This window comes from Acomys russatus, chromosome 32 (genome assembly GCF_903995435.1).
Source record: "Acomys russatus chromosome 32, mAcoRus1.1, whole genome shotgun sequence".
NCBI classification, from domain to species: domain Eukaryota; kingdom Metazoa; phylum Chordata; class Mammalia; order Rodentia; family Muridae; genus Acomys; species Acomys russatus.
The window spans coordinates 43,453,317-43,476,918 of record NC_067168.1 but is presented as its reverse complement, the minus strand read 5'-3'; the positions used below and the strand labels follow the sequence as shown (position 1 = coordinate 43,476,918).

At 40.3% G+C, this 23,602-nt stretch overlaps 1 protein-coding gene across 1 annotated transcript in view; it reads left to right on the top strand.

Moving 5' to 3' along the window:
* The first annotated feature begins 1,412 nt into the window (after nucleotides 1-1,412).
* The window catches only part of Zcwpw2 (zinc finger CW-type and PWWP domain containing 2), a 77,690-nt gene continuing 55,500 nt past the window's right edge, over nucleotides 1,413-23,602 (top strand). Inside the window, exons 1-2 of the mRNA XM_051140283.1 lie at nucleotides 1,413-1,699; nucleotides 9,444-9,603. Coding sequence (XP_050996240.1) covers nucleotides 1,413-1,699; nucleotides 9,444-9,603 — 447 coding nt within the window. The remainder of the gene's footprint in view (nucleotides 1,700-9,443; nucleotides 9,604-23,602) is intronic.

Sequence of the window (23,602 nt, the reverse complement as noted above, 5' to 3'; positions counted from 1 at the left end):
ATAGACCATGGAAAGTTTAAAACGTACATAGGAAATGAAAATGCAGTTAATAAAAAGTTAAAATTTAAAACATTGTGATCAGTGGCTAAGCATATATTGATTATTTCAAATGTAATTTTTAGGGGCTCAGTAAGGAACATGGTAAGTAAATACAAGTGAGTAAAATAAGTGTATGACTAACTTGTGAATTCAAAGGTCTGTTTGAATCATGCCAGTGTTTGGATAGTGGTGTGCTGACTCATCACTCACTGCTGTGTGCCAGCATCTTTTCTACACTTACTTAGTTATACAGTGTGTACGCATGTGTGTGCACATGCATATATCATGGCATCCATGTGCAGATCAGAGGAACACTTATGGGAGTCTTCTCCATTCACCACGTGAGTTCTGGGGATCAGACTCAGGGCATCAGTCTTAGCAGCAGGTGCTTTTACCCACTGAGCCATCTTGCCAGCCCCCACTTCTCTTTTCCTTTAAAAAATATATGGCATTGGGAAATGCATTGTTAATACTTGGCCTCATCTGTATTTTGGTTTTACTAGTAGTATATATTTCACTGCTGTTACTGATGTTGAATTTGGGGAGCTTTAATATGCAGCTCTTTTCACAAACGTAGACTCCTCCCAAGGTGTGAGAGGATGCTTTGTTGGTGAGATGGGGGCAGAACTTCCTAGGGAAAAGGCTGCTCATTTAGCTTTTAGATTATTACACTTGTCATGAGATGAAGCATTTGCTGCATTGGGTTTTCCAGGCTTTCAGCAAGAGAACAGGGCAATACAGGATGCTGTTGTGTACTGCAGAGCACTGTGTCTAAGAGTAAGGCCACAGAGCTTAGAGCACAGTTGCCTGCGTTTAGATCTCAGCTCTACAAGGTACTAGCCATGGGACTTTAAAATGCTTTTCTTAGCTTCACTTTCTTTGGCAAAACAGACATACCATGAGCTGTGTGCATAAGGCACTGGGGCCCGACACATGGTAGCTCTGGATGTGTTGTGTCCCTTCTAGTATCCAGGAGGCTTGGGCAAAGGGATGGAGAGTTTGAGGCCAGCCTGGGCTATGGCATAGGATTATCTCAAAGAAGAACGCAATGCCTAGTGCATAGCGAGTGCCAGTAACAGACGTTGCTGAACCAGAGTCTCCTCTTATGGTAGATTTGTCCTGATTTTAATATCAGAGCACTTGTTGTTAGGGTCATTAACATGTCTGGTGCATTATTGTTGCCTGCCAGGAGAACGTGATGTGTGTGACTCATGCCTTCCCTGCCTGAAGCACAGGACTGGGCAGAAAATATAAAAGACATCTTTCTTGTGATTTGAATTATATCTTGTACTTTTGAATCTGCATTTTTTTCTAGATTTGATTCATTTCTGAGAAACAGCAAGGCAGCTGAGTGATCTGCAGCAGGTCAATCAATGGATGCGGCCTCTGGAAGCAGTGAGTTCCTGAACATAGTGTGGGTCCAGTGTGAGAATGAGAGCTGCTTGAAATGGAGGCTGCTGTCCCCTGAGGCTGCGGCCAGCATGGACCGCAGTGAGCCCTGGTACTGCTTCATGAATGCTGACTCCAGCCACAACAGCTGTTCCGTTTCTGAGGAGGACTTTCCTAAAGAGTCTCAGTTCCTTGAAAGAGGGTATAAGATTGTCTATTCACAGCTTCCTCTTGGAAGCCTGGTTTTGGTAAAATTACAGAATTGGCCAAGGTAAGAAATTTATTTATTCTTTATTACTTATTAATTAATCATTACTCAATTACCGATTTCTTTAACTTTTGTTACATTTACTTATATTCATACATGTTTGTGTGTGTGTCTCGATGTGTGTGTGTGTGTCTCGATGTGTATGTCTGTGTGTTGCAGTAGATCAAATACCAGAAGCCTCATACTTGCTAGGCAAACAGTACTGCTAGGCTACATGCTCAGCCCTGTGCTCTGCATTTGAAGTGCATTTGCCTAGTTCTAACTTTTTATCAAGAATTACTCATGTTATTAATAAGACCAATGTCCATGTTCAGAGCAGTCTTGGGCGCAGAAAATTGGGTGTAAGTTCAGTTTCCACATAGCTTCTGTCCACTCAGAACTCACCTTTGTCCCTCCCTGTTCTACCACACACCATCTTATTTGCTCTAATTAGTGAACCTGCATTGATACTTTCTAGTTATCTGTGGAGTTGATAGTGTACATGAGGGTTCACTCTAGGTTTACACTCTGTTTTGACACGTATAGTCTCCAGAGTGAGATCTTCATTCCAGCATGTGGGCCCTGAGGATGAGCTCATGTCATCAGGCTTGGTGGCCAGTGCCTTTCCCTACTGAGCCATGCCTTAATTGCTGATCTCTGGTGCTGTCTGTCTTCTGAATTGTATTCATTTTTCTGGTTCCTTAAATGGGGAGTTAGGTAATTTATTTCATCTCTTATTTTTTCCTTTTAATTTAAACAAAGCTACAATTTTTCTAAAAACTGTGATAAACATACATTGTTTTTTATCATTCATCTTGAAATAGTTGCTAATTCTTCATTGAATTAAGTTATTTATAATTATGTTTCTAAGTGATCTTGAGGATCTTAATTATTTCATAGATGCTAAAATGTTTTTCATTAAATTTAAATAATTTGTTATATTTTAAAGTTTTGCATTCTGGGATGAATTTTTCTAACTATATACTATGTACCTTCAGTGTACAAGTCTTAGATTTCAGTTAAACTTTCTTGACTTAAAGGCAATTGTACTGTTATATCATGGCTTTGATTTTTTTACTTTAGGACTCTGTATTACTTAGGTAATTTATTATTTCTTTTTCTTAAACTGTTTTCATCATTTGGCCCTTTAAAAAGTTAAATATTTTTCTCTACATATTTTGTTTTCCTGAAGGTACCAATTGTTTTTTGTTCATTCCAGTATAGCATTCATTTTTGAAGTTTTAAAAATATTTTCATAGCCGGGCATGGTGGCGCATGCCTTTAATCCTAGCACTTGGGAGGCAGAGACAGGTGGATCACTGTGAGTTCGGGGCCAGCCTGGTCTACAAAGCAAGTCCAGGACAGCCAAGGCTAACAGAGAGACCCTGTCTCGAAAAACCAAAAAAAATTTTTTTTCATTGAGTTTACTTTTTCCAAATCTTTAATCACTTGTTTTAAATTTTTTGTAACACACACACACTATATCGACATTATTTTATTTATTTCTGTTAGCTCAACTTGACCTCTTGAGTACAATCTAATAAGATTTTGGGAATACTCTCAAAACCATTCCTCTGTGGCAAGCTTTCATCTTTTGGTATTTCTGTCTCAAGCTATTTTTACCACATTAAGTTAGTATTAGCTTCTCTTGCCCCTGTGGGGAGGGAGGAGGCTGGGGAAGTAAGTGATGTGCTGTGTGGGCTGCCTGACCTGATCTAAGCACTTGCTCTCAGTCCTGCCCCACAACCCAGGCCTGGGGCCCGAGGAGTCCTGCAGAGCAGTGATTGTGCCTGGCACAGGGCGAAAGCCCACCGCACAGGGCGAAAGCCCACCGCACAGGCCTCTGCACAGCTGTGGCTCCTTCCTACTGAAACTGATCAGCTGTCCAGCCTCCCAGTCTCTAGAGTCTCCAGGGTCCCTAATTTGTGGCTGTTCCTTGCTTTCAGTAGCTGCTTACTGCCCCCAGACATGGTTGTCTTCTCTTCTCCAGTGGCTACTGGACTCCAGGGTGTGATGAGGGAAGCAGTGGGTTTCTTCTTCCTGGCCCCTGGAGGGCACCGGATTGGTTCCTACTGTTTTGTGTGCACTTTTTGTTTTGCCTTGCTTTATAGCTGTTCTGTCACCTTTTCCCGAACTATCAATTTCTTTTTCCTGTTAGGCCAGCTCTGTGCATCCCTGGAGTCCCACAGGGGAAGACTCTAATCTAGCAACCAACCATGTTCCTTTGCTCTTACTGATCCTACCCTCTTTGACTTTATTTTACCCCCAGGCAGTTATTTTATTTTCAGAGTTAACTTTTTCCTGGAAATGATCAGTTAGGTTTTAATGTTCCCAGGGCTCCTCAGTGCTCTAGCACCTTCTGATTGCCCCGCTGTGGTTTAGCCACTTCCTCAGTTCAGCCTGTGGACTCCAGTGAAGCGTGCCATCATTCGATGCCCTCATTTCTCAGCTGTGTCACACGACCTCCATGCTACTGCCATCACCCTCCTTTCCTCTGACAGATGCCAACACTGTCCAGGCCTCACAGGGCAGTGTAATTGCTGACCCTATGTTGGTGTGTATATAGGAGCTTACCACCAAGCTTTAGCATGTGTGGTATGTGGCAAGAGTAGTGCTGCTGCGTTTGCTCTGGCTGTATGTCTGAGGAAAAGTTACAGGATTCTGAGAGGGTGTCACCCTTTCAGAACCCCTTACTAGCTTTCTAAGCTTTCATGCTACAAAACTCGAGTATATTGGCTTATGATCTTGTTCTCTATGAAGACCATAAAGGATCAGTCATAAAGAGGGCTGTGACATGCACGCACATGTTGAATGTTGCACAATTCCTAATACCTTAGAATGTGACCATTGGATGTAGGGCTTTTAAAGAAGTGATTAATTATAAATGAGACTTGTTAGGTTATTCTTTAATTCAATCCAGCTGCTGTGGTAAGACAGGGATGTGGGGATGCACATGCAGAACAGAGAGACTGAAAATACAGTAGAAAGGTGGTGTCTACTAGTGTGGGAGAGAAACCAGAGGAAAGAAACCGTCATGCTTTGCTCTTGCTTCACCAGCCTACAGAAGTAGCAGAAAGCAAATTTCTCTTGCTTTATCCAAAAATTCTCTTAATTTATCCCTTAAGTTTGTGATATTTGTTATAACACCTCTAGCAAACCTCATACACTAACTGTCTTAACAAATATGTGACCTCTGTGACCCCATTTTTTTCTTTCTTTTTCTTGCAGCAGGGTTTCTCTGTGTAACCTTGGCTGAGCTGGACTTGCTTTGTAGACCAGGCTGGCTTTGAACCCACAGCGATCCTCCTGTCTCTGCCTCCCCTAGTGCTGAGATTACAGGAGTGCTCCACAGTGCCCAGCTTGTGTCCTTTTTAAAATGAGAGCTTTTCTGGGAATGAAATGTGACAATATTTTAAAAATTATTATTCTGTCACATTAGTAATTAACAGAAACATTAATTGATTATATAAGATCCAGCATTTTGAGAAACATGTAATATGAATATTTACTGAACTTCTCATAATTTTAGCAAACAGTTTGAAACCAGAGTTGAAAATGCATTTTGAAAGCAAATTCCAAATGGGAAATTTGAAGTTTTAGTCATTGTAATTCAAGAAATGAATGTGTTTTTATCCTTCAATATATCTGAAAAACAAAAAGTTTAGGAGTTATTAACTTAAGTAAAGGACTTAAAATTTCACATGAAGTATGTTTTAATCTAGTCCCTAAATTATCTTTAGTTTGTGATTACTGCCATCCACAGGCCTGGAAATACCAGCTGCATCGCCCCTTCTTCAGGGAACAGAATGCGTTTGACTGTGTATCATTTCTGTTCCTCTTTATGAGCTAAGGGAGCACAAATTTAAATTTTAAATTAAGAAACTGAAATCTACTTGCATTGTTTATTTGATGGCACAAATGTATAGAATGATAATAACAAGATAAATTACAAATAGTAAAATGTAAAGATAGAATTAACCCACAAGAGACGGTCAAACATCGGATCTTAATTAGCACCGTTCTAGATTCTGAACTGGAAAGGCAGCTGCTGACCACAGAGATACTTAGCAGTAGCACTGCCTGCCGGGTGTTTATTACCCCGAGGCTTTACAGTCAGCTCGGAAGAGCAGAAACTCCATCTTGCCAGTACTTAGAGTTACTGTTGCTCAAAGGAGTTGACTCAAAAAGGTAAGAGAGAAATGGATGTAGACTCTAGAAATGCTTATTTAATTTTTTATATAATTAAAAACAGTTTTCAAGAGTGTAGGTTTCGTCTGTTGGTGTCACAGTAAATTTTCTTCCACATTCTGGCACAGGATACACGTATGACCCTGTAAAAGGCACACCCATGGCCTCTTGCTAAAAAAGGGGAGGCGTTTTAAATCATTCCTGTTTTTAGCTCACTAGTTGTCTACATATACAGTCACACGAGCTTCCAAGGGTTGCTGTAACAAAATGGCACACAGGAGCTGGCTTACATAATGCACATGTCCTTTTCCTCAAGCTCAAGTCCTGAGATCAAGGTATCACTTGGCTAATTTCTTCCAAGGCTCTGTCCTTAACGTACGATGGCCACCTTCTTGCCATATCTTCACACACTCTCCCCTCTGCGTATCTGTGTTCTGATCTCTTCCCACGAGACAGGTTCTCTTGAGCATAGAGCCTGTCCTGATGAGCTCAGGCTGAACTGAGTGACTTGGAGGTTGTTATTGCTGTTTTGAGACAGGCTCTCGTGTAGTTCAGCTGGCCGTGGACTCGTGATCCTCCTGCCTCCACTTCCTGAATGCAGAGGGTACATACACACAGCACCATGTCAACTTTCTTAGTTATATCTTTAAAGATCTTTTCTATAAATACAGTCACCTTCTGGGATACAGGAATTTAGGTTTTTGACATTTCAATTTGGTAGGACACAGTTAAGCCCTGTGATGATGACAGACTTTAATTTCTCAAAAAATAATAATGTATAAACCACACATTTTATAACAGATGAGGGACCATAGCAAGAACTAGACACCTTCAGAAACCGTTACGTGCAGGCTCAAGTGAGCATGTGGGTTTCCTGAATGACTTTAGCTCTCCCACTGTCCAGTGCTGACTGCACAGAACCGGGCAGGTGTGTGGGTCTTAGCACTGCAGTGTTAGATATGGTGTCAGGTAGATAGATCTCGAGCTACGAGCTGTGGTCAGAGCCCTGCCATGGCTCACTTGATTTCTGTCCTTTCTTCCTGTTTTATTGCCAGAGTGGTGGCAATGTTGGTAAAATATTTAAAACTTAATTTACATTGGGCACGCTGGACACGTGCAACCCAGCACTCTAGAGGATTAGGCAAGAGGATCATCTGAGGCTAGAGGAGAGGAAAACTAAGTTTGCGTGTATAAAATCTTTGCTATGGATAAAGAAATGGTTTGGACTCTAACACAGCATTTCAAAAATTTACATTTTGCCACTTGAATACAAGATAACCATTTAAATTTTAGAGGTGCAGTGTTCTAAGATATTAACTATGTAAGAAAGTGTTGACTTAATACATAGGACATATGGCAGGGATTAGCATGCTGCTTTACCTGAAAGCAAAAGGTAGCCACACTGAGACAAGCTTCTCTGCCTCCTGCTCAGGGTTAGGGCCTGGAAGCAGCACATCCTTGCTCCAGGCTCCACTTGTAGTAGAGAAAGGCTTTTATATATTGTGGTAGCTTTGCCTTTGGACTGTGTCTCAACCTCAGATTTGTCATGGAGCAGGGGGTCTGGAGAAGCCGGGTACAGGTCTCCTTCTCCTACATGGTGATCATATTGGACACATTCACACCCTACACACAACAACAACAACTGTAACAATGAAATCTTTCTGTCTGTAAAACCCAGTTTTCTTGCTTTAATAAAGGAGACAACCATTTTCTACCTCCTCAGGTTAGTGGGAGGTTAGTGGTGATGGTACATGCCCCAAATGCTCTGGCAGGTCTTGCCCAGGACACCAAGCTCCTATCCCAGAGTCCAAATCAGGACTGAAATGCCTGTTTAAAAATGCCTGTCATATTCTGCTTCATTTTCTACTGTAGCATTAAATAAAATTTTGAAATTATTTTTAAAATAATTTTTTAAAAATTCCAGTTTTCTTGGTGTTAAATTTGTTTGTTTGTTTGAGACATGATCTCACTATGTAGCCAGGCCAGCTTGGAACTGGGTGTAGACCAAGCTGGCCTCAACCTCACAGAGCTCTGTCTGCCTCTGCCTTGCGAGTGCTTGGATTAAAGGCCTTAAATTTGTTTCCATTTATATCCATAATCAGGACATTTTAAAGATGATTGTGGCCTGTAAGTCTTTTAATTTTCAGCTTTCCTTTTAATATAGAATGTAATAAATCAAATAAATAGAGCAGAATGGGTTTTCTCATGTCATCAGTTTTTCAGGACTTGCTCTCTAATTTCCGATTTGGACTCCATATGGGATATTGCTTCCAGTTTTTGCTTAGCAGTGTTGTCATGGACCTGAGCTTTCAGCTGCTGATATGGAAAAGAAAGATCAGGGACTGGAGAGATGGCTTTCTAATTACAAATACATACTGCTCTTATACCCCCTGACACACTCATATCTATAATAAAAACTAATAATTAAAAGAAAAATCAAAATTAGACAGAAAGTAGAAAAATAAAAAGCTATATAAGTGGGAACTGAATGTCCAAAGGGGAAAATTAGTTGTATAGAGGTCTCTGTCACAATAAAGTATCTTTTTTAATTTAAATTTTATTTTATGTTTGTGCCTTGTGCCTTGTGCCTGAGGAGGCCAGACAAGGGTATCAGATCTCTGAGGCTGGAGCTGCAGGCAGTTGTGAGTTGCCATGTGGATCTGAGCCCGGATACCCTGGAAGAGCAGCCTGTGCTCTTAACTACTGAGTCATCTCGCTAGCATCTAACCATATTTTTAAATATTTTAAAATAAAAGTTTCCTTAGAATTATGAATATTTTTTGGCCAATTAGTGACTTGTCAGTGTATCAGAGAGGAAGGAACAGCTTAGAATGGTGGGGTTGCCTCTTCTGTAGTGTACGGTTTCATCGCTGTTGGAGCTATTTTTCTGCCTATCACTTATCAGTCTATCTGTTATCTATTTGCCTATAGATATGTATTGATCATCTAGATATAATCTATCATCTATCACTTATCTTTAAGCTCTTACTGCTTTATAGCTCTCTGTAATTTATTATCTAAAAATCTATCATTTACCAATAAGTTACCGTCTATGTCTGTCTAACATATCATCTGTCGCCTATCGCCCGTCATCTCATCTCTCTACTGTCTATAGTAAGTATCTATTATCTGCCTTTCTTTCCTTCTTTCTTCCTTTCTTTTTTTTTTTCCTTCCTTCCTGTCCATCTACACAGCTTTCTCTCGCTTTGGCAGAAGCCATGTCAGTGGTTAACATTTTAGCAACGAATCATTCTTCTTGGCTAGAGTTAATTTAACTTTGCAGAGAATTTAATATCTCTTTTCCCTTTTTTGCCTATCGGTGGTGTCATATAGTTTCTGGATATCATTTCATTTAGAATTATTTTTTTCCTGTCTGTGACAATATCAAAACATTTTGCTGTTTCAAAGATATAATTTATTACTTGTTTATTATCTTTGAAAGGTATAAGTAGGAATAAACTTGTTTGTCACTAAAGTTCAAAGAAATAAGTTTGATATTTGATTGTGACAGATGTGCCAGTGGCTTCTTTTTTTTTAAAGAATGAAAATGATTTTAACTTTTTGTTGTTGTTGTTGAAAGTTGGCCAGGAATACTTTGCCCTGATCCTTTCAAAGGGAAATATGTGACCTATGACCAGGATGGAAATGTGGAAAAGTATTACATAGAGTTTCTGGGTGAGCCACATTCCAGAGCATGGATGAGTGCAGCATTTGTTGGACACTTTAGTCTCACATTAAAGGTAGGTACAATAACATCAAAGCTTTATGCTCTCTGTAGTTTCTTTTGCTTATTGTCAATTTTTATCTAAGATTTTAAAAGACAATTATTTACATTCAGAATTATATAAACAAAATAATGCATAGTATGATTTTAAATTTAACATGATTTTTTTCCCAAAAAATTGTGGATATGAACTAGAGTTTAGAAGCTTTTCTCTTTCAATGGCAGTGTAATAAAAATCAACTAAAGAATGCACTTTTGAAATTTTTTTTAGCTGTAAAAATTTTTTGACATATGCATTTATATTATTATACATATATGTAATAAACTACATACAGCAAGAAGAGCAATGAAACAATCAGGAATCATATACATGTTATATTCATAGTGTTTGGCTATTTGTGTTTGGCAATCTTGAGGAAAACATCTTTTTTATCTTGGTGAGTCTAAAATTCTGAATGTAAATCAATATTTATCATATCTAGTTTCTATCAACTTAAAACATCTATCAGACCTAAAAATGTCTTAACCCCTACATACCTAAGCTTAACTGTAAAACTAAACTATCTGATCTTGTCATTTTTTTAAATTCTCTGACACTGTAAGTTTTAACATCAGTCACAGGAAATTAATTATGGAAACAGCAAGCTTTTCAAATTTCAAGCAGAGCATTTCATACACTAATTCCTTTGGTGTCTTTTTACTCTTATTAAACTAATTCACACATTACAATTAATTAATAGATTGGCATCTCAAGCTGGAGAGGACAGGTGAGCTGGACCTGTTCTTAAGGAGCAGCCTGTTATTTAGGGTTCTGCCTCTGCCCTTAGCTCTCCTATTTCTTTCTCTGTACCTGTACATTTTTTCTGTGTTTGGGTATCTAATAAGAACACTAAAATTCTAGAGAGTAAGTGCATATACAGGGAAAGTAGAAAATTGCCATGTACACTGAATGGCATGCTCAGGCCGAGAAGGCCTGGAGGTAAAGGAAAGGGGCACTTACATTCATAGACTCACTGTTTCCTAGAGGAAATCAGGGGCCAGATTAATAAAATAAATGAATTTATTTATAGTTTGGCCAAATTAGGGAAGAGAGATTTCTAGTTTCTCTCCTCCTCTTAGGTAAATATTACAATTTTATAGAAAAGACAAAACAAAAGCCAGGAAATGTGCATGTGTTAATTTAAGTTGTCAGAACCCAGACTTGTGAATTTGCTTCCTGGAATGCAAGTCCATCTGCGGCTGACACCGGGCTGACACTGGGCCTTCACTCTTTTCTCCCTTCTTCCACCATAGGCCCATTGTCTCCACAGTCTAATAGCCAAAGGGAGGGGAGCAGGTGTCTCTCTGGGTAATCTATCCTCCCGTGCTAGTTATTGCAAGCCTACAGCTACTACAACTAAAAATCAAAGCAAACAAAAACCAGGTTGTGATGAAAGGAGAGGATCTGGTTCCTAGAGTTACCACATTGTTGTTCTTAGATGTCCAGATTTCAATGAAAATTCATAAGACTGTAAAAGATAAGGACCTGTGGCCCATCTAAAGAGAAATAATCAAAGTGTCCCAAAGAAAGATGTGATGATAGACGCAAGAGACAAAGGCTATAAAGCAACTGCTTGAGGACGCTTACAGAACTAAAGGGATATGAAGAATCCATGCAATGTCATATGGATGGATATGTGGAAATATCAGTAAGAAAATAGAAAACTTGAAAGTAAACACCAAAATTCTGTGTGTGTGTGTGTGTGTGTGTGTGTGTACGTGTTTGTGCATATGCATGTGTACATGATGATGCTGGTTGAACCCTAAGTCTCAAACTTTCTGGCAAAGTAGTCTACCAATGAGTTATGTCTCCTGCCCAAAAAGGAACTCCTGAAGCAGACAAATTCAGTAACCAAATGAAAAGATTATTTTAGGGAGCTAGAAGCAGATTTCAAAAATCAGTAAAAATAAATAAATAAATAAATAAATAAAATTAACAAGCTTAAAGAGATCTGAGGTCTAAAAACCAAAAAATGATGAAAGAAAGGAAAAGAGAGTCTAAGGGACTTGTGTGACATCATTAAGTCAGTAGGAGTTTCAGAAGGACAGGAGAGATGGGAACAAAGAGCATCTGAAAAATAGTGGTCCAAAACTATGTAACTATGATGGAAGACGTCTATATGAGGGCCCAGAAAACTAAAGTAAGATGAACACACAGTGGCGGGAAGGGGACACTCAAACCAGACAGTGGCGAGGAGAAGCTGGAGAAAGCAGGAAGATGGAGCTCCTTCCGTATGCACATTCTTACTAAGAGTAGCCACAGCTTCCTGTCAGAACCTACCCTGGCCAACACAGCATGTTATGATATATTCAAATGAGTCAAAGAAAAATGTCAATAAGAAGCCATGTCCGACAAAACTGCCCCTCCGAATTGACATAAGTCAAGACATTCCCACATAGTGAAGCGGAGAGAGCTCATTGCCATGAAATCTGTCCTGCATGAAGTACTCACAGGAACCAGTAGGGTGAATTGGAAGGACCCTAGTCAGTACCTTGGAGCCTAGTGAAGGAATAATAAAAATATCAATAAAGATAAGTACAGGAGAGAATGTTAAAACTAGCATTGTAACAATGTTTTGTAACTGCTTTTCATATGCTACATGATTTGAGGTTAACACCTTAAAATATTTTAGAGTCAAGTGTCATTATAGCTTTTATTCACATTTTTATGTGCACAAGAGACTAATTGACATAAAATAATTAGCTTATATTGTAGACTAAAATAAAAATGTCATTTTATACCCTCAAGAACTGGAAGGATTAGGTAGAAATGTTGGGGTGAAGCTTTCCCTTACTGCCAGAGATAGGCTGCTGTAAATTAAAATTTCAGTGTTATGGACTCAGGTTTAAAAAATATTTATTCCTTGTTATTTAATGTTTATGAATGTTTGTCTGCACGTATATAAGGGCACAGTATGGGTACCTTGTGTCCATGGAGGCCAGAAGAGGCTCCTGGAAACCCTGGAACTGGAGTTGAGGATGGTTGTGAGCTGTGATGTGGGTACTGGGAACTGAACTCAGGCTCTGTGGAAAAGCAACAGGTGTCCTTAATGTCTGAGCCATTCAGAGTTGTAAATATAATTTCTATGTTACTCACAAAGAAAACAGCTAAAAAGATACATACAGCATTAAACACGGTGAATGGCATAGCAGTATGCATCTGTATCCTGTGCAATATGGTTTGCTATTAGCTTGCTCAGATTTGTTTCATCAGTGTTGATAGGGAACAGTTGCCAGAATTTTTCATTATACCCCAATAGAATGTATCCCAGGATGCAAAGATGTATCTACAAATGAGAGTCAGTCAGGGCAGTGTACAGAAATAACAGGATGAAGGAAAACATAATTTCGGTTGGAGAAAAAGTATTTGGCAAGGTTTCACATCCTTCATGATAAAAGCACTCACTGATTAAGAATAGAGGGAGGCTGCATCCCATAGTGATGCCTTGTATAAAACTCTGAGGTCAGCATCATGCTCCCTGATCGTAGGCTGGAGGCTTTTCCTGCAAGGGCAGTAACAAGATACAAGGTCCCTGTTTTGCCAGCTCTAGTTAACCTACTCTTCACTATGAAAGGAAGGACAAGCATCCAAATTGGAAAGGAGCAAGGGAAATCATCTCTGTTCACAGAGCATGAAATTCTTATGTATTCCCAAGGAACACACACACACACACACACACACACACACACACACACACACACACACACACAAATTAATGAATTAAGCAAAGTGCAGGACACAAAGTCAACATCCAAATGTCAGTTGCATGACCATATACTAACTATGAACAACCTGAAAGAGAAATCATTAAAACAGTGTTGTTTTAACAGCAGCAGAGGACAGTAACCATCAGTATTTTTTCTGAGCATATTCCTGGCTTCTGCCTTTCATTATTTTAATCTTTTAAAGGATTATTTTAAAGATCTGTTTTATTTTTATTCATGTGTATGTGTGTGCTTATGTGTGGGTATGTGCATACGATTCCAGTACCTAAAAGGCTGGAAGAAGGCGTAGGATTCCCTAAAGTTGAGGTTACAGGAAGTTTTGAGCCACCCAGTAGAGATTCTGGGAACAAAACTCAAGTTCTTTGTAAGAGTAGCAAGTGATTTTAACCTCCGAGTCATCTCTCCAGTCCCTAGATTTGTTTAAAAAATTATTTTTTATTACTTTTATTTGTGGTATATGTGTGTGAGTGCCTAGAGAAGTCAGAGAGTGCATTGGGATCCTTGGGTGTGGGAACAGAACTCACAGTTACTTTTTTTTTCTGGTAGTGACTGGCTGTGTTAGAGGGGTTCTTTTGCCACCTCCTTGGCCAGGGTCCTGACTGAGTACATTAAGCTAAAGCTTCCTGTCAACACACGACAGATGATGTAGTACGTGGGACATAAAGGCATTTATAGTGTCAAGTTCCCCGAGTAACATGAGAGGTTCACCAGTGATAATACAGCTTTCTGAAGGCCATTCCTGTAACCTCTTAGAGTTTGACTAAATGACTGATCATTTTCTTCTAATTTCCCTGCCTATAAATATAACTTGTTAGCATACAATAATTTATCAAGTAGAAATTCTTCTGTAAATGATCTGAAACTACCAAGAGACAATTGAAACATTAAACATAGCATGTTCTGTGATACGGTCTTCTGTGACATGATCTCCCACAAGTGTTCTGATGGTAACATGTGCTATGATAATGTTGAGAGAGAGAGAGAGAGAGAGAGAGAGAGAGAGAGAGAGAGAGAGAGAGAGAGAGAGGGGTACTGTGTATAGACCAAGGATTGGTATTGGTGCATCTATTTTCTCTATGCAGTCTCTCAACAACCTCCCGAGGGCACACACCCTCACTGCTTGATACACTTGGTACATAAAACTAAGGTTCAGACTGTGCCTACAAGGTCAGTCAGGTGCTAAGTGACAGTGAGAGATGTCTGCATTAGAGCTCCCTTTCTTCTCTCTTTGTGCGCTCTGCCAATCCACACATGTATAAGCAGTGGTTTTATTGTTGAATATTTGTCCACATTTGCCCTTACAGTGAGAAAAATGTTCACCTTTTAATTTCAGTGTACATGTTGAATGATGGTTGTTGTCTTTGGCCAACTCACCCTTCTTCACTTGCTACTCAGTGTTCTCCTTTGAAGGACTAGAGGTGTTGATGAGCAATCAGAATACGGGACCCCTGGGCCCAAATCTGCCTATCATATTGTTCTACTTGTAGATTTCTAGGACCCTCTGGATCCTTTTATTTTGCTGTTCTCCCATGCGTCTCTCATTTAGAGTCCCAATAGGATGCCTTCCCCTCTGTCCCAGTTTCCTGGTAAGTGAAAGCTTTCGTGGGACATGCCCCTTGGGCTAGTATGCAGATATAAGTGAGTATATACCATTTGATTCTTTCTGCTTCTGGGTTAACTCACTCATTATGATCATTTCTAGCTCAATCCATTTATCCACAAATTTCGGGAATTCCTTGTTTTTAATAGCTGAGTAGTATTCCATAGTGTATATGTACCACAGTTTCTTTATCCACTCTTCTACTGAGGGACACTTAGGCTGTTTCCATGTTCTGGCTATTATGAATAAGGCTGCTATGAACATGGTTGAGCAAATTTTCTTGTTGTGTGCTGGAGCATCTTCTGGGTATATTCCAAGGAGTGGAATAGCTGGGTCTTGAAATTCTTGAGAGAACTGTAGTAGACTGTCAATAAATATCAGCTATTCCTTTAATGTCAAGTTAAATGTGAAGTTAAATTGCATATAGTCTTTCCATAGAACCCCATATGTATGGGAGGAAGTTCTGTAAAGATAGAAGGAACAATTAGTGGGAAATATCCTTTATTGGAAGTGGAGAGACGTAGTGCTAACGATCTTCTTTGAGGCCATAGCTGCATCACATTCCTAATGTAGTGTAGACAGGAGAGCTAGGAACTGTTGGAGCCAGGAGGTAAGTTAGAGACTCCACAGTCTGACTTTCTGTTGAATGAAGGGCGCCACCATTTGCAATGCCTTCCTCAAGGACTTTTGGAGTTTGTGAGGGGACAGGGATTGCTGTCTCTCATGTTCTTTGTGACTGAAAGAAGTCAGTTTCTTTTTTCATATTCAGTTTTTCTGACTCACTCATATTTATATGTACTGAGTCCACTGTGTAAATAAATTTTCTACTTTATCTCTTATGAATTTAGAAAGCTGTGAACTTGTACTGCATTAAAAGTCCAAATCCAAACAACATGAGCAACTTCATTCAGTTTATAAAGGATGCAGCAGGTGGACAGCTTCCCAATGTACCAGGGTCATGAAATTGCCATGTTAGTAAAGTGAGGCCACCTTCAGTGAGGCTGCTACCGAGGCTTCTTAAGTCAGGGAGGAGTTGTAAACTGACTAATTGGTATACACTTCTACCAGTGAAGAGTGCCTGCTATGAGTTTGAAACTCCAAACTCATATGCCCAGAGTTTACAGTTGGATATATTCATGTCATATTCTCATTTTCTTTTCTTTAATGCATGTCTGTGTTTTCTCTTTTGAAGTATAGTCCATCAAAGGAATGGCATATATCCATGAATTCATCGGCCCTTGTTAGTTGACTCTGTGTTTAGAGCAGAGAACATGTCCTGTCTCTGCATTCTGTGATTAACTGACCTTGTCACCAAATTTCCACTGCTGTTTTAGACACATTGGGCCACCTCTTACTCTTTAAAGGCTCAGAACAAATGAGCACACACCTGTTTTCAGGATTCATTTCAACCTCTCCACGTCTCCCAGTTCTCCTCAGCATCCTACCAGTTAGATCACCTGTCTGCAGCGGCAGGAGAGAGCTGCCATTTAGCCAAACACTGGCCTTACATATAATCTACTAGAATGGGTGAAGAGATGCTCAGCAATTAAGAGCATTCATTGTCCTTCCAAAGAATCCAGGCTTGACTTTCAGCACGCCACTTCCAGGGGATCCAAACACCCTCTTCTGACCCCGGTGGTGGACCATAGTCACGTGTATGCTGCGCTAGATAGATGCAGGACAACACTTGTACACATAAGAATTTTAAAGTCTAAAATTAAAATAATAATTTACCTTCTGGCCCAGTACCGATTTTCTTTCTGCTTCATTCATTAATATACTACTAGTGCTAAAACATCCGTTTGCATAGCAATCTTTATCATTGCTTTCTTGCTATGGGCTTAATTCAATTTTGTAAAATAAAAATATTACAATTTGAATTCTGAGTCTATTGCATACTTTAAAATGTACACACTAAAGTTGACTTGTATTAAAATTTCCTTTAAAATTGTGTTAGCATATACATAACATAAAATTTATCAATTTAGCTGAATTTAATGTGCAGCCCAATGGTTAAAATTTAAACTACTGATTAATAGCCCTAGAAACATTTTTCCTAGCAATATGAAAGTGTCCTGATTTGGAAAGTACCTCATGGCACTTATGATGTATCTTATAATTTTCAACACCACTTATCTTTCACAATGCGTGCTAGGAGCTCTTTGGAACTCTTTAAGGCAACAGAGCTGTTCCCAGGGAGCCGCCATCACCTCAGAGCTGAGCTGCCTGCTAATTCCAGCTCTGTCTTTAATAGCTATGCAGACATGGCAAGTTGTAAACTCAGCCTCCTTATCTCTGAAGTGTAATATTGCATCCCTCACAAGCTTAGGAGGGACTCATTAAATGAGTCATTTGTGAAGTGTTTAGGATGGTGCTTGGCAAAACTACATAAGCTGTAGATAGGTTAGTAAATTAAAAAATAGTAATAGGCTCTTTAAACAATAGAACTCCCTTATAAGTGAAATATGCACTCAGCCAACCTCTCCCTGATGTGAACAGAGTTCCTGTCTCATTTTCTGGGACTGCAGAGGCTCAGTGGTCTTCTCTTGTGACCCTGACTCACTGTTAAGATAGCCAAGGCTCAAGTTCCCTACCCTACCTAAGTCATGCAGCACAGCCAGGCCTCAGCCATGTGTATGGCTACAAACTCCAAGTTTTCAGATTCTATGTCAGCATGCTTCAAATGTGCATTGAGTTATCTGCTAGTCTTCATAAGCATAGGGAACTCATAATGAACTCTCTCTGCCAACTGCAAAACCCAGAATGACCTTCTTGTCTGTTGCTTTTAATTTAGTCAGCTTGGCTAAGAGCTTTCCATGAGCTTTTCCAGGGCCCTCACTTATGAGAGGCTTCTCTTTCCCCTCAGCACCAGTTCGTCACCATGAACCTGGGCTGCTTTTCACTGATTTGAAAAGCTGGAGTGTATTTAATCTCCACGCAATATTAGCAGTAAGTTGCCATTATTAATACAGATACTGGTTTGTTTGTTGTCTTTTTTCATAGTTGTTTTCCATACTTTATATATACCACGTTCCACTGTAAATCTCCCTGACATTCATATTCCTAAACCTGCTCCCTGGGGAGCCGTCCACAAATATGTGCTTTTCACCAAGTTGGCTATCCCTTTCTCAGTAACTCTCAAGAACCATCTTATAACAGATAATCTCCATTTTAAGATGTTTTCTCTATATGAAAGGGAATCAGACAGGCAAGGTTTATGAATGTGTGCTGTTTATTGTATTTACTTTGAGGAATTGTGGATGGGTTTATGAGGCCACGGTGCTAAAGAAGCCTGGCAACTTTGTTAGGCAAATTGCAACAACAGACTCCTTGCCCTTCTGAGCATGGATGTCCCTTAGGTGGTGTCTGATTCTCTCCCTACTGTGCATCTGGGGCCTCTGCCTTTGCCCCTCATATCACTGCTTCCAAGTCTTTTACACAAATGGCAGTCACACATTGGTTTAAAACCTGTTTTCTGGAACATGTCACTCCAGGTGACCAACCTGTAGTTTCAGATGAGGTTTCTTAAGAGCAAAGAACCATAGCATATAGCACTTGCCAATTTAATCTTGATATGAAAAATCTAAAGGTATTCAGAATACTGTGTGAATGTGTGGTTGAAGTCTATGTTATTGAAAAGCTTATCAGTAGTTTTTCTGATCTCTTAGGGTCATTTTATCCTAAACCACTTACCTTACTGCTCCTGTATCCCCACTTCTAATGTAGCGGGGAGCACCCAGCAGGGAGCTTGGTTTCCCCACCCCCACCCCAGCATTGCGGGGAGCACCCAGCAGGGAGCTTGGTTTCCCCACCCCCACCCCAGCATTGCAGGGAGCACCCAGCAGGGAGCTTGGTTTCCCCACCCCCACCCCAGCATTGCAGGGAGCACCCAGCAGGGAGCTTGGTTTCCCCACCCCCACCCCAGCATTGCAGGGAGCACCCAGCAGGGAGCTTGGTTTCCCCACCCCCACCCCAGCATTGCAGGGAGCACCCAGCAGGGAAGTTAGTTCTCCTGATGGTGTAATTTTCAGTATTTCAAGCCACATAATGGAAATGCAAATTTTTATATTTTGTTTTTATCTACCTTCTAGTACTCAGTCTTATATAAAAATATCACAGTAAATGAGACTGGGTGTTTTTATCAACTGACTCATACTTACCAGTCATATGGAAAGTGAAAAACATAAATTGGTTTGATTTTTAAATCCTACTCAGAATTAGTAGAAGTTCTGTTTGTGTGTAGACCAAGAAGCAAGTAAGCTACATTTTACAAGGAACAGTTGTTTGAAGCATTCGGTAACAAAAGTAAATGTTCTACACAATGAAGCCTTGGTTATATGAAATGACCTGTTAAAGATGGCAGGTTACAGAAGAAGGCATCATAGAAAGATAAGGAGTCTGGTGGTGTGGCTCCTGTGCGCAAGAGGTGAGGTAATGTGACTGTGTTCTCCTTTGCTTCCGAGGAGCAAGAATGCTCCTATTGTCCAGAGGCCTCACTGCTGTGGTAAAAATCCATTAAGGAAGACAGGGTACCTTTGTATTAACTTTCTACCGAATTGCTTTAAGTGCGAACAGTCTGTCTGGCAGAAGAAAAGAATGGACATTTCAGTAAAGTGGAGCAGTGCCTCAGGGCAGCACATGGTTGCGTCAGTGAGCAATGCTGCAGCTTTGAGGAAGTGAGTAGCAGAATTGCCATTACTTCCCAGGCTGAGCAACATCTTATAGTAATGATAGTGCTCTCAAATATTTATTGGCGAGGCTTTCAAAAAATCACTTGTATTCCTTTAGATTATGAAGTCTAGGGCTGATATCTGTATGTTTCTAAATCTATAATAAAAAAAGAAATAACAGAAAATCGTTTTTGAGGCCAGGTGAGTTAATACACCTATAATCTTAACCACTATGGAGGCAAGGACAGGAGGATAGACTGAGCCTGGACTGCAGAGTGAGTTTGAGGCCACCCCAGGCAACTTGATGAGACCTTGTCTCAAAAAACAGAACAAAACAAAAACAAAAACAAAGATACCTTTGTTCAGTGGTAGAGCACTTGCCTGGCATTCACAAGGCAACAAACAAGGCATTCATACAAACACAGTTATGGTCAGTATTTAAAGTTGTTTTGGTGAATTTAGGATAATAAGTAAAACAGCTTCTAATATGAGTTTAGATTTCTAAATTTTTGGCTCAGTGGGCAAGAGCACTTGCTCCTCTTGCAGAGGACCTGGCTTCAGTTTTCAGCACCCACATGGTGGCTCAGAGCCATCTATAACTCCAGTTTTAGGATATCTGATACACTGTTCTGATCTCTGCAGGCACAAGGACCAGGTGTGGTCTTACATGCAGACTTACTTACATTCGTACACATAAAATAGAACTTTAAAATAAATGCTACTAAGGTACAGACCTTGAGGTAAATCAGTGATCCATAAAGTACTCCATAGGTCTGCAGTGCATATAAAAATGAGATTCTGTGTTACCTAGAAGTAATGCTATCATTGTGCCAGACGGGCATCATGTTTAGAGTGTCTTACTTTACTTTTAATAGAAGACACAATTTAACCAGATTTTGATAGTGTTATTTTGTTTTTTTATCTTTTATTTCACCTTCAGGGTCTGGGCTGGGTTTACGAATGCCACATTTAACAAAATATGTCTTTACAATACTCAGTATTTACTGAGCTCTCGTACTTAAAATTCCTAAAGATGTGGCACTGAATAAAACACGAAGTCAGTGCCCTCATGAGACTTAAATTAGCAGACATGATACACAGTAAAAAAATAAGGAAAGGATACCTGTCACTCGTTTATAAGTGCAATAGAGAAGATTTAGGGGACAGCCATAGAATATGAATCCAAGTATTGTAGGGGACCTAAGAGGGGAAGGAGAACCCACCCCACCTTTACGAGAGAATGCCTCCACCCCAGGAGCACAGCACTCTTCCCTAGCCAACGCTGCTGCTGCTGCTCAGCAATAGTTCTTGTTGTGGGCCTGTATTTTCTCTTCTTTCATCCCCCAAAGTAACTAGGCTTTTTGTCTTCCAATACAGAGGAATTTTCTGTTCCTCGAGTCAAACCTCGGGGCTTTCCCATTTTCTTCACCTGAGTTTCTTACAGGCGTGCAGGGTGACAAATTATTAGAGAGACCAGAGTCCTTGAAAGGTCAGACTGGGGCAGCAATAGAGGACATGCTCTCTACTTGAAGGAGGACAGAAGTCTGTCCTGCCAGTGCTATGGGCGAGTAGCAAAACCTTGGAGAACATAGCATAATGACTTAGGTAGCGGAGTCCATGTCACAAAGGTACGTGACCTGTGGAAAGATGCTGTGTCCAGATATGGCGGGAAGTCATCTGGGATGAGATACCGATCTGCTGTGGCCTTGCAAGGCTATGCCCGTCCTTGCAGTTGATGAACATAGAGCATGGCCTCAAAACGACACGTCAGCTTCCCATCCTAGTTGGGGGAAACATGGCACAAATTGGTATGAGTTAGCAAAAGTAAGGTAACACTTCTGTTGCAGCCAAGCCTGAGGTGTAAGGTTTGTCTTCTTCTAACTCCAGGTCATCACAGTGTGATTAATTCTTTGATGAACAAAAGATCTTTAAGGCACAAGGCAACAGAAATGTGAATGTGTGCCAGACTGAAAGGTTCTCTCCACCACCAGCACCCATCCCGGGCAGACAGACACATAATGCCATTGCTTCCTTCATGTCAGCGTAAAGCAATAGCAAAAATCATATTCAGTGTGTTAAACATCACCAACAGGGGACATTCAGCTTCTTAAGCCTTGTGAGATGGTCAGAAGCACCTGACTGAAACAAGATTACATGGGACAGTGACTTATAAATGTAAAATTTCAGCACAGCTAGGAGTTTTCTCAGACATAGTGTGTCACCTTACAGAGAACACAGGTTCAATTCCTAAGATCCACACAGTGGTTCACGATTGTCTGTAACTCCCATCTAGAGGACCTAATATCCCATTCTAGCCTCCATATGCACCTAGCACACATGTGGCTTACTCACATACATGTTGGCAGGCATGTAATAGATGTAGACATAAAATATAAGTAAATAAATCTTTTTAAATTTTTCTGTTGATATGAAGAAAATTTAGTTTGAAAGTAAACATTATTACATATAGCCAGGTTTTAGTAAACTATGTAAGATTTTAAGACTCTAAACTAAGGACATAAATAGTATTTCTACATTACAAAGTAAGGCACAAAAGTGTACACACACACACACACACACACACACACACACACACAGAGCCAGGAAGATGGTTCTGTGGCTGAGTATGCTTGCTGTACAAGTTTGAATTTTAGCAGCTGTGAACAATCCAGGCCTGATTGGGGTGGCCTGTAATCCAGTACTATAGGCGTCTGACATAGGAAGATTACTGGAGCTTGCTGGCTAGGCAACCTAGCCCAAAACAAGCATGCTCCGGTTCAGCATGAGACTCTGTCTCTGGGGAATAAGGTGGAGACTGATAGAACAGGAAAGCCATTCTCCTCCTCTGGCTTCTGCACTGGCACAGGTGCACGTATACTGTCAAGTACATGCCCAGACACCATGTATATATCTACCACTCTCCCCTCTCAGAGAGAGAGAGAGAGAGAGAGAGAGAGAGAGAGAGAGAGAGAGAGAGAGAGAGAGAGAGAGAGAGAGAGAGAGAGAGAGAGAGAGGTGGGGAGGGGAGGGGAAGGCAAGGGAGGGGGAGAGGGAGGGAGGGAGAGAGAATTTGTGCACAACGTACAAAGGGAATTGTCCAAATGTAGCTTAATTTAAATAAGTCAATAAAAAATTGACATTCAACATACAAATGTTTCTATGCTCTGGAAGTTTCCCTACACCCTTTCTTTACCCATATAGGAAAAAAGAAAGATGGTTGTTTTCCTTTACCTCATGCAAAGTTCAAGGGTTGTTTGTTTCGACGTATGATGCACATACCCAAGAGCCTGAGTAACACAGTGCACTGTTGGCCAGCTTTCTCCTGAGAGACCTGTGCAGAGGGAGGGCTTCTGCTAATCACAGCTGAAGAGAGATGAAGCTGCCAGGACTCTGACTGTGCTTAGAGATAACGGTGCAGAAGTTGACAGAGTCCCATGCTATTCAAATAGAATGATGTGGGAAAATAGCACTGGGATATGTGTTTACAGCAGCTGCTAAAAGGGAGCTACACCCAGATATACAAGACAGACTCACAAGACAAACAAACAGAAACCAAAACAGCAGCAACCATAAACAAATAAGGCACCCAAACAAAAAAAAAATCCTAATATGCTACAAAATACCCACAATAAAAATTCTTGCAAACAACTTTTATTTGTTATCAAACACAAAGTCAAGCTAATCCTAACTAGAAGCTGCACCTCAATTGACTAGCATTCATGGTGCTAGAAGATGCTTTGCAGACTACTGCGGGAGAAAGGTAATCATTAACATTATCTTGCTGCAAACTCTGCGACCTACCACAGTAACCTGCCTGCGAGGTATTACTAGTGCATTAGTGGCACAACTGTTACGGAATAGCCAACAACTTTTTAATGAGACTTAAGGCCTTATCTATCCGGTGGAACCCACACCTGACACTGCTGAAGTGACGAAGAACCTGAGGCTAGATAGGTCATGGGCTTAGGGTAAATCCTATA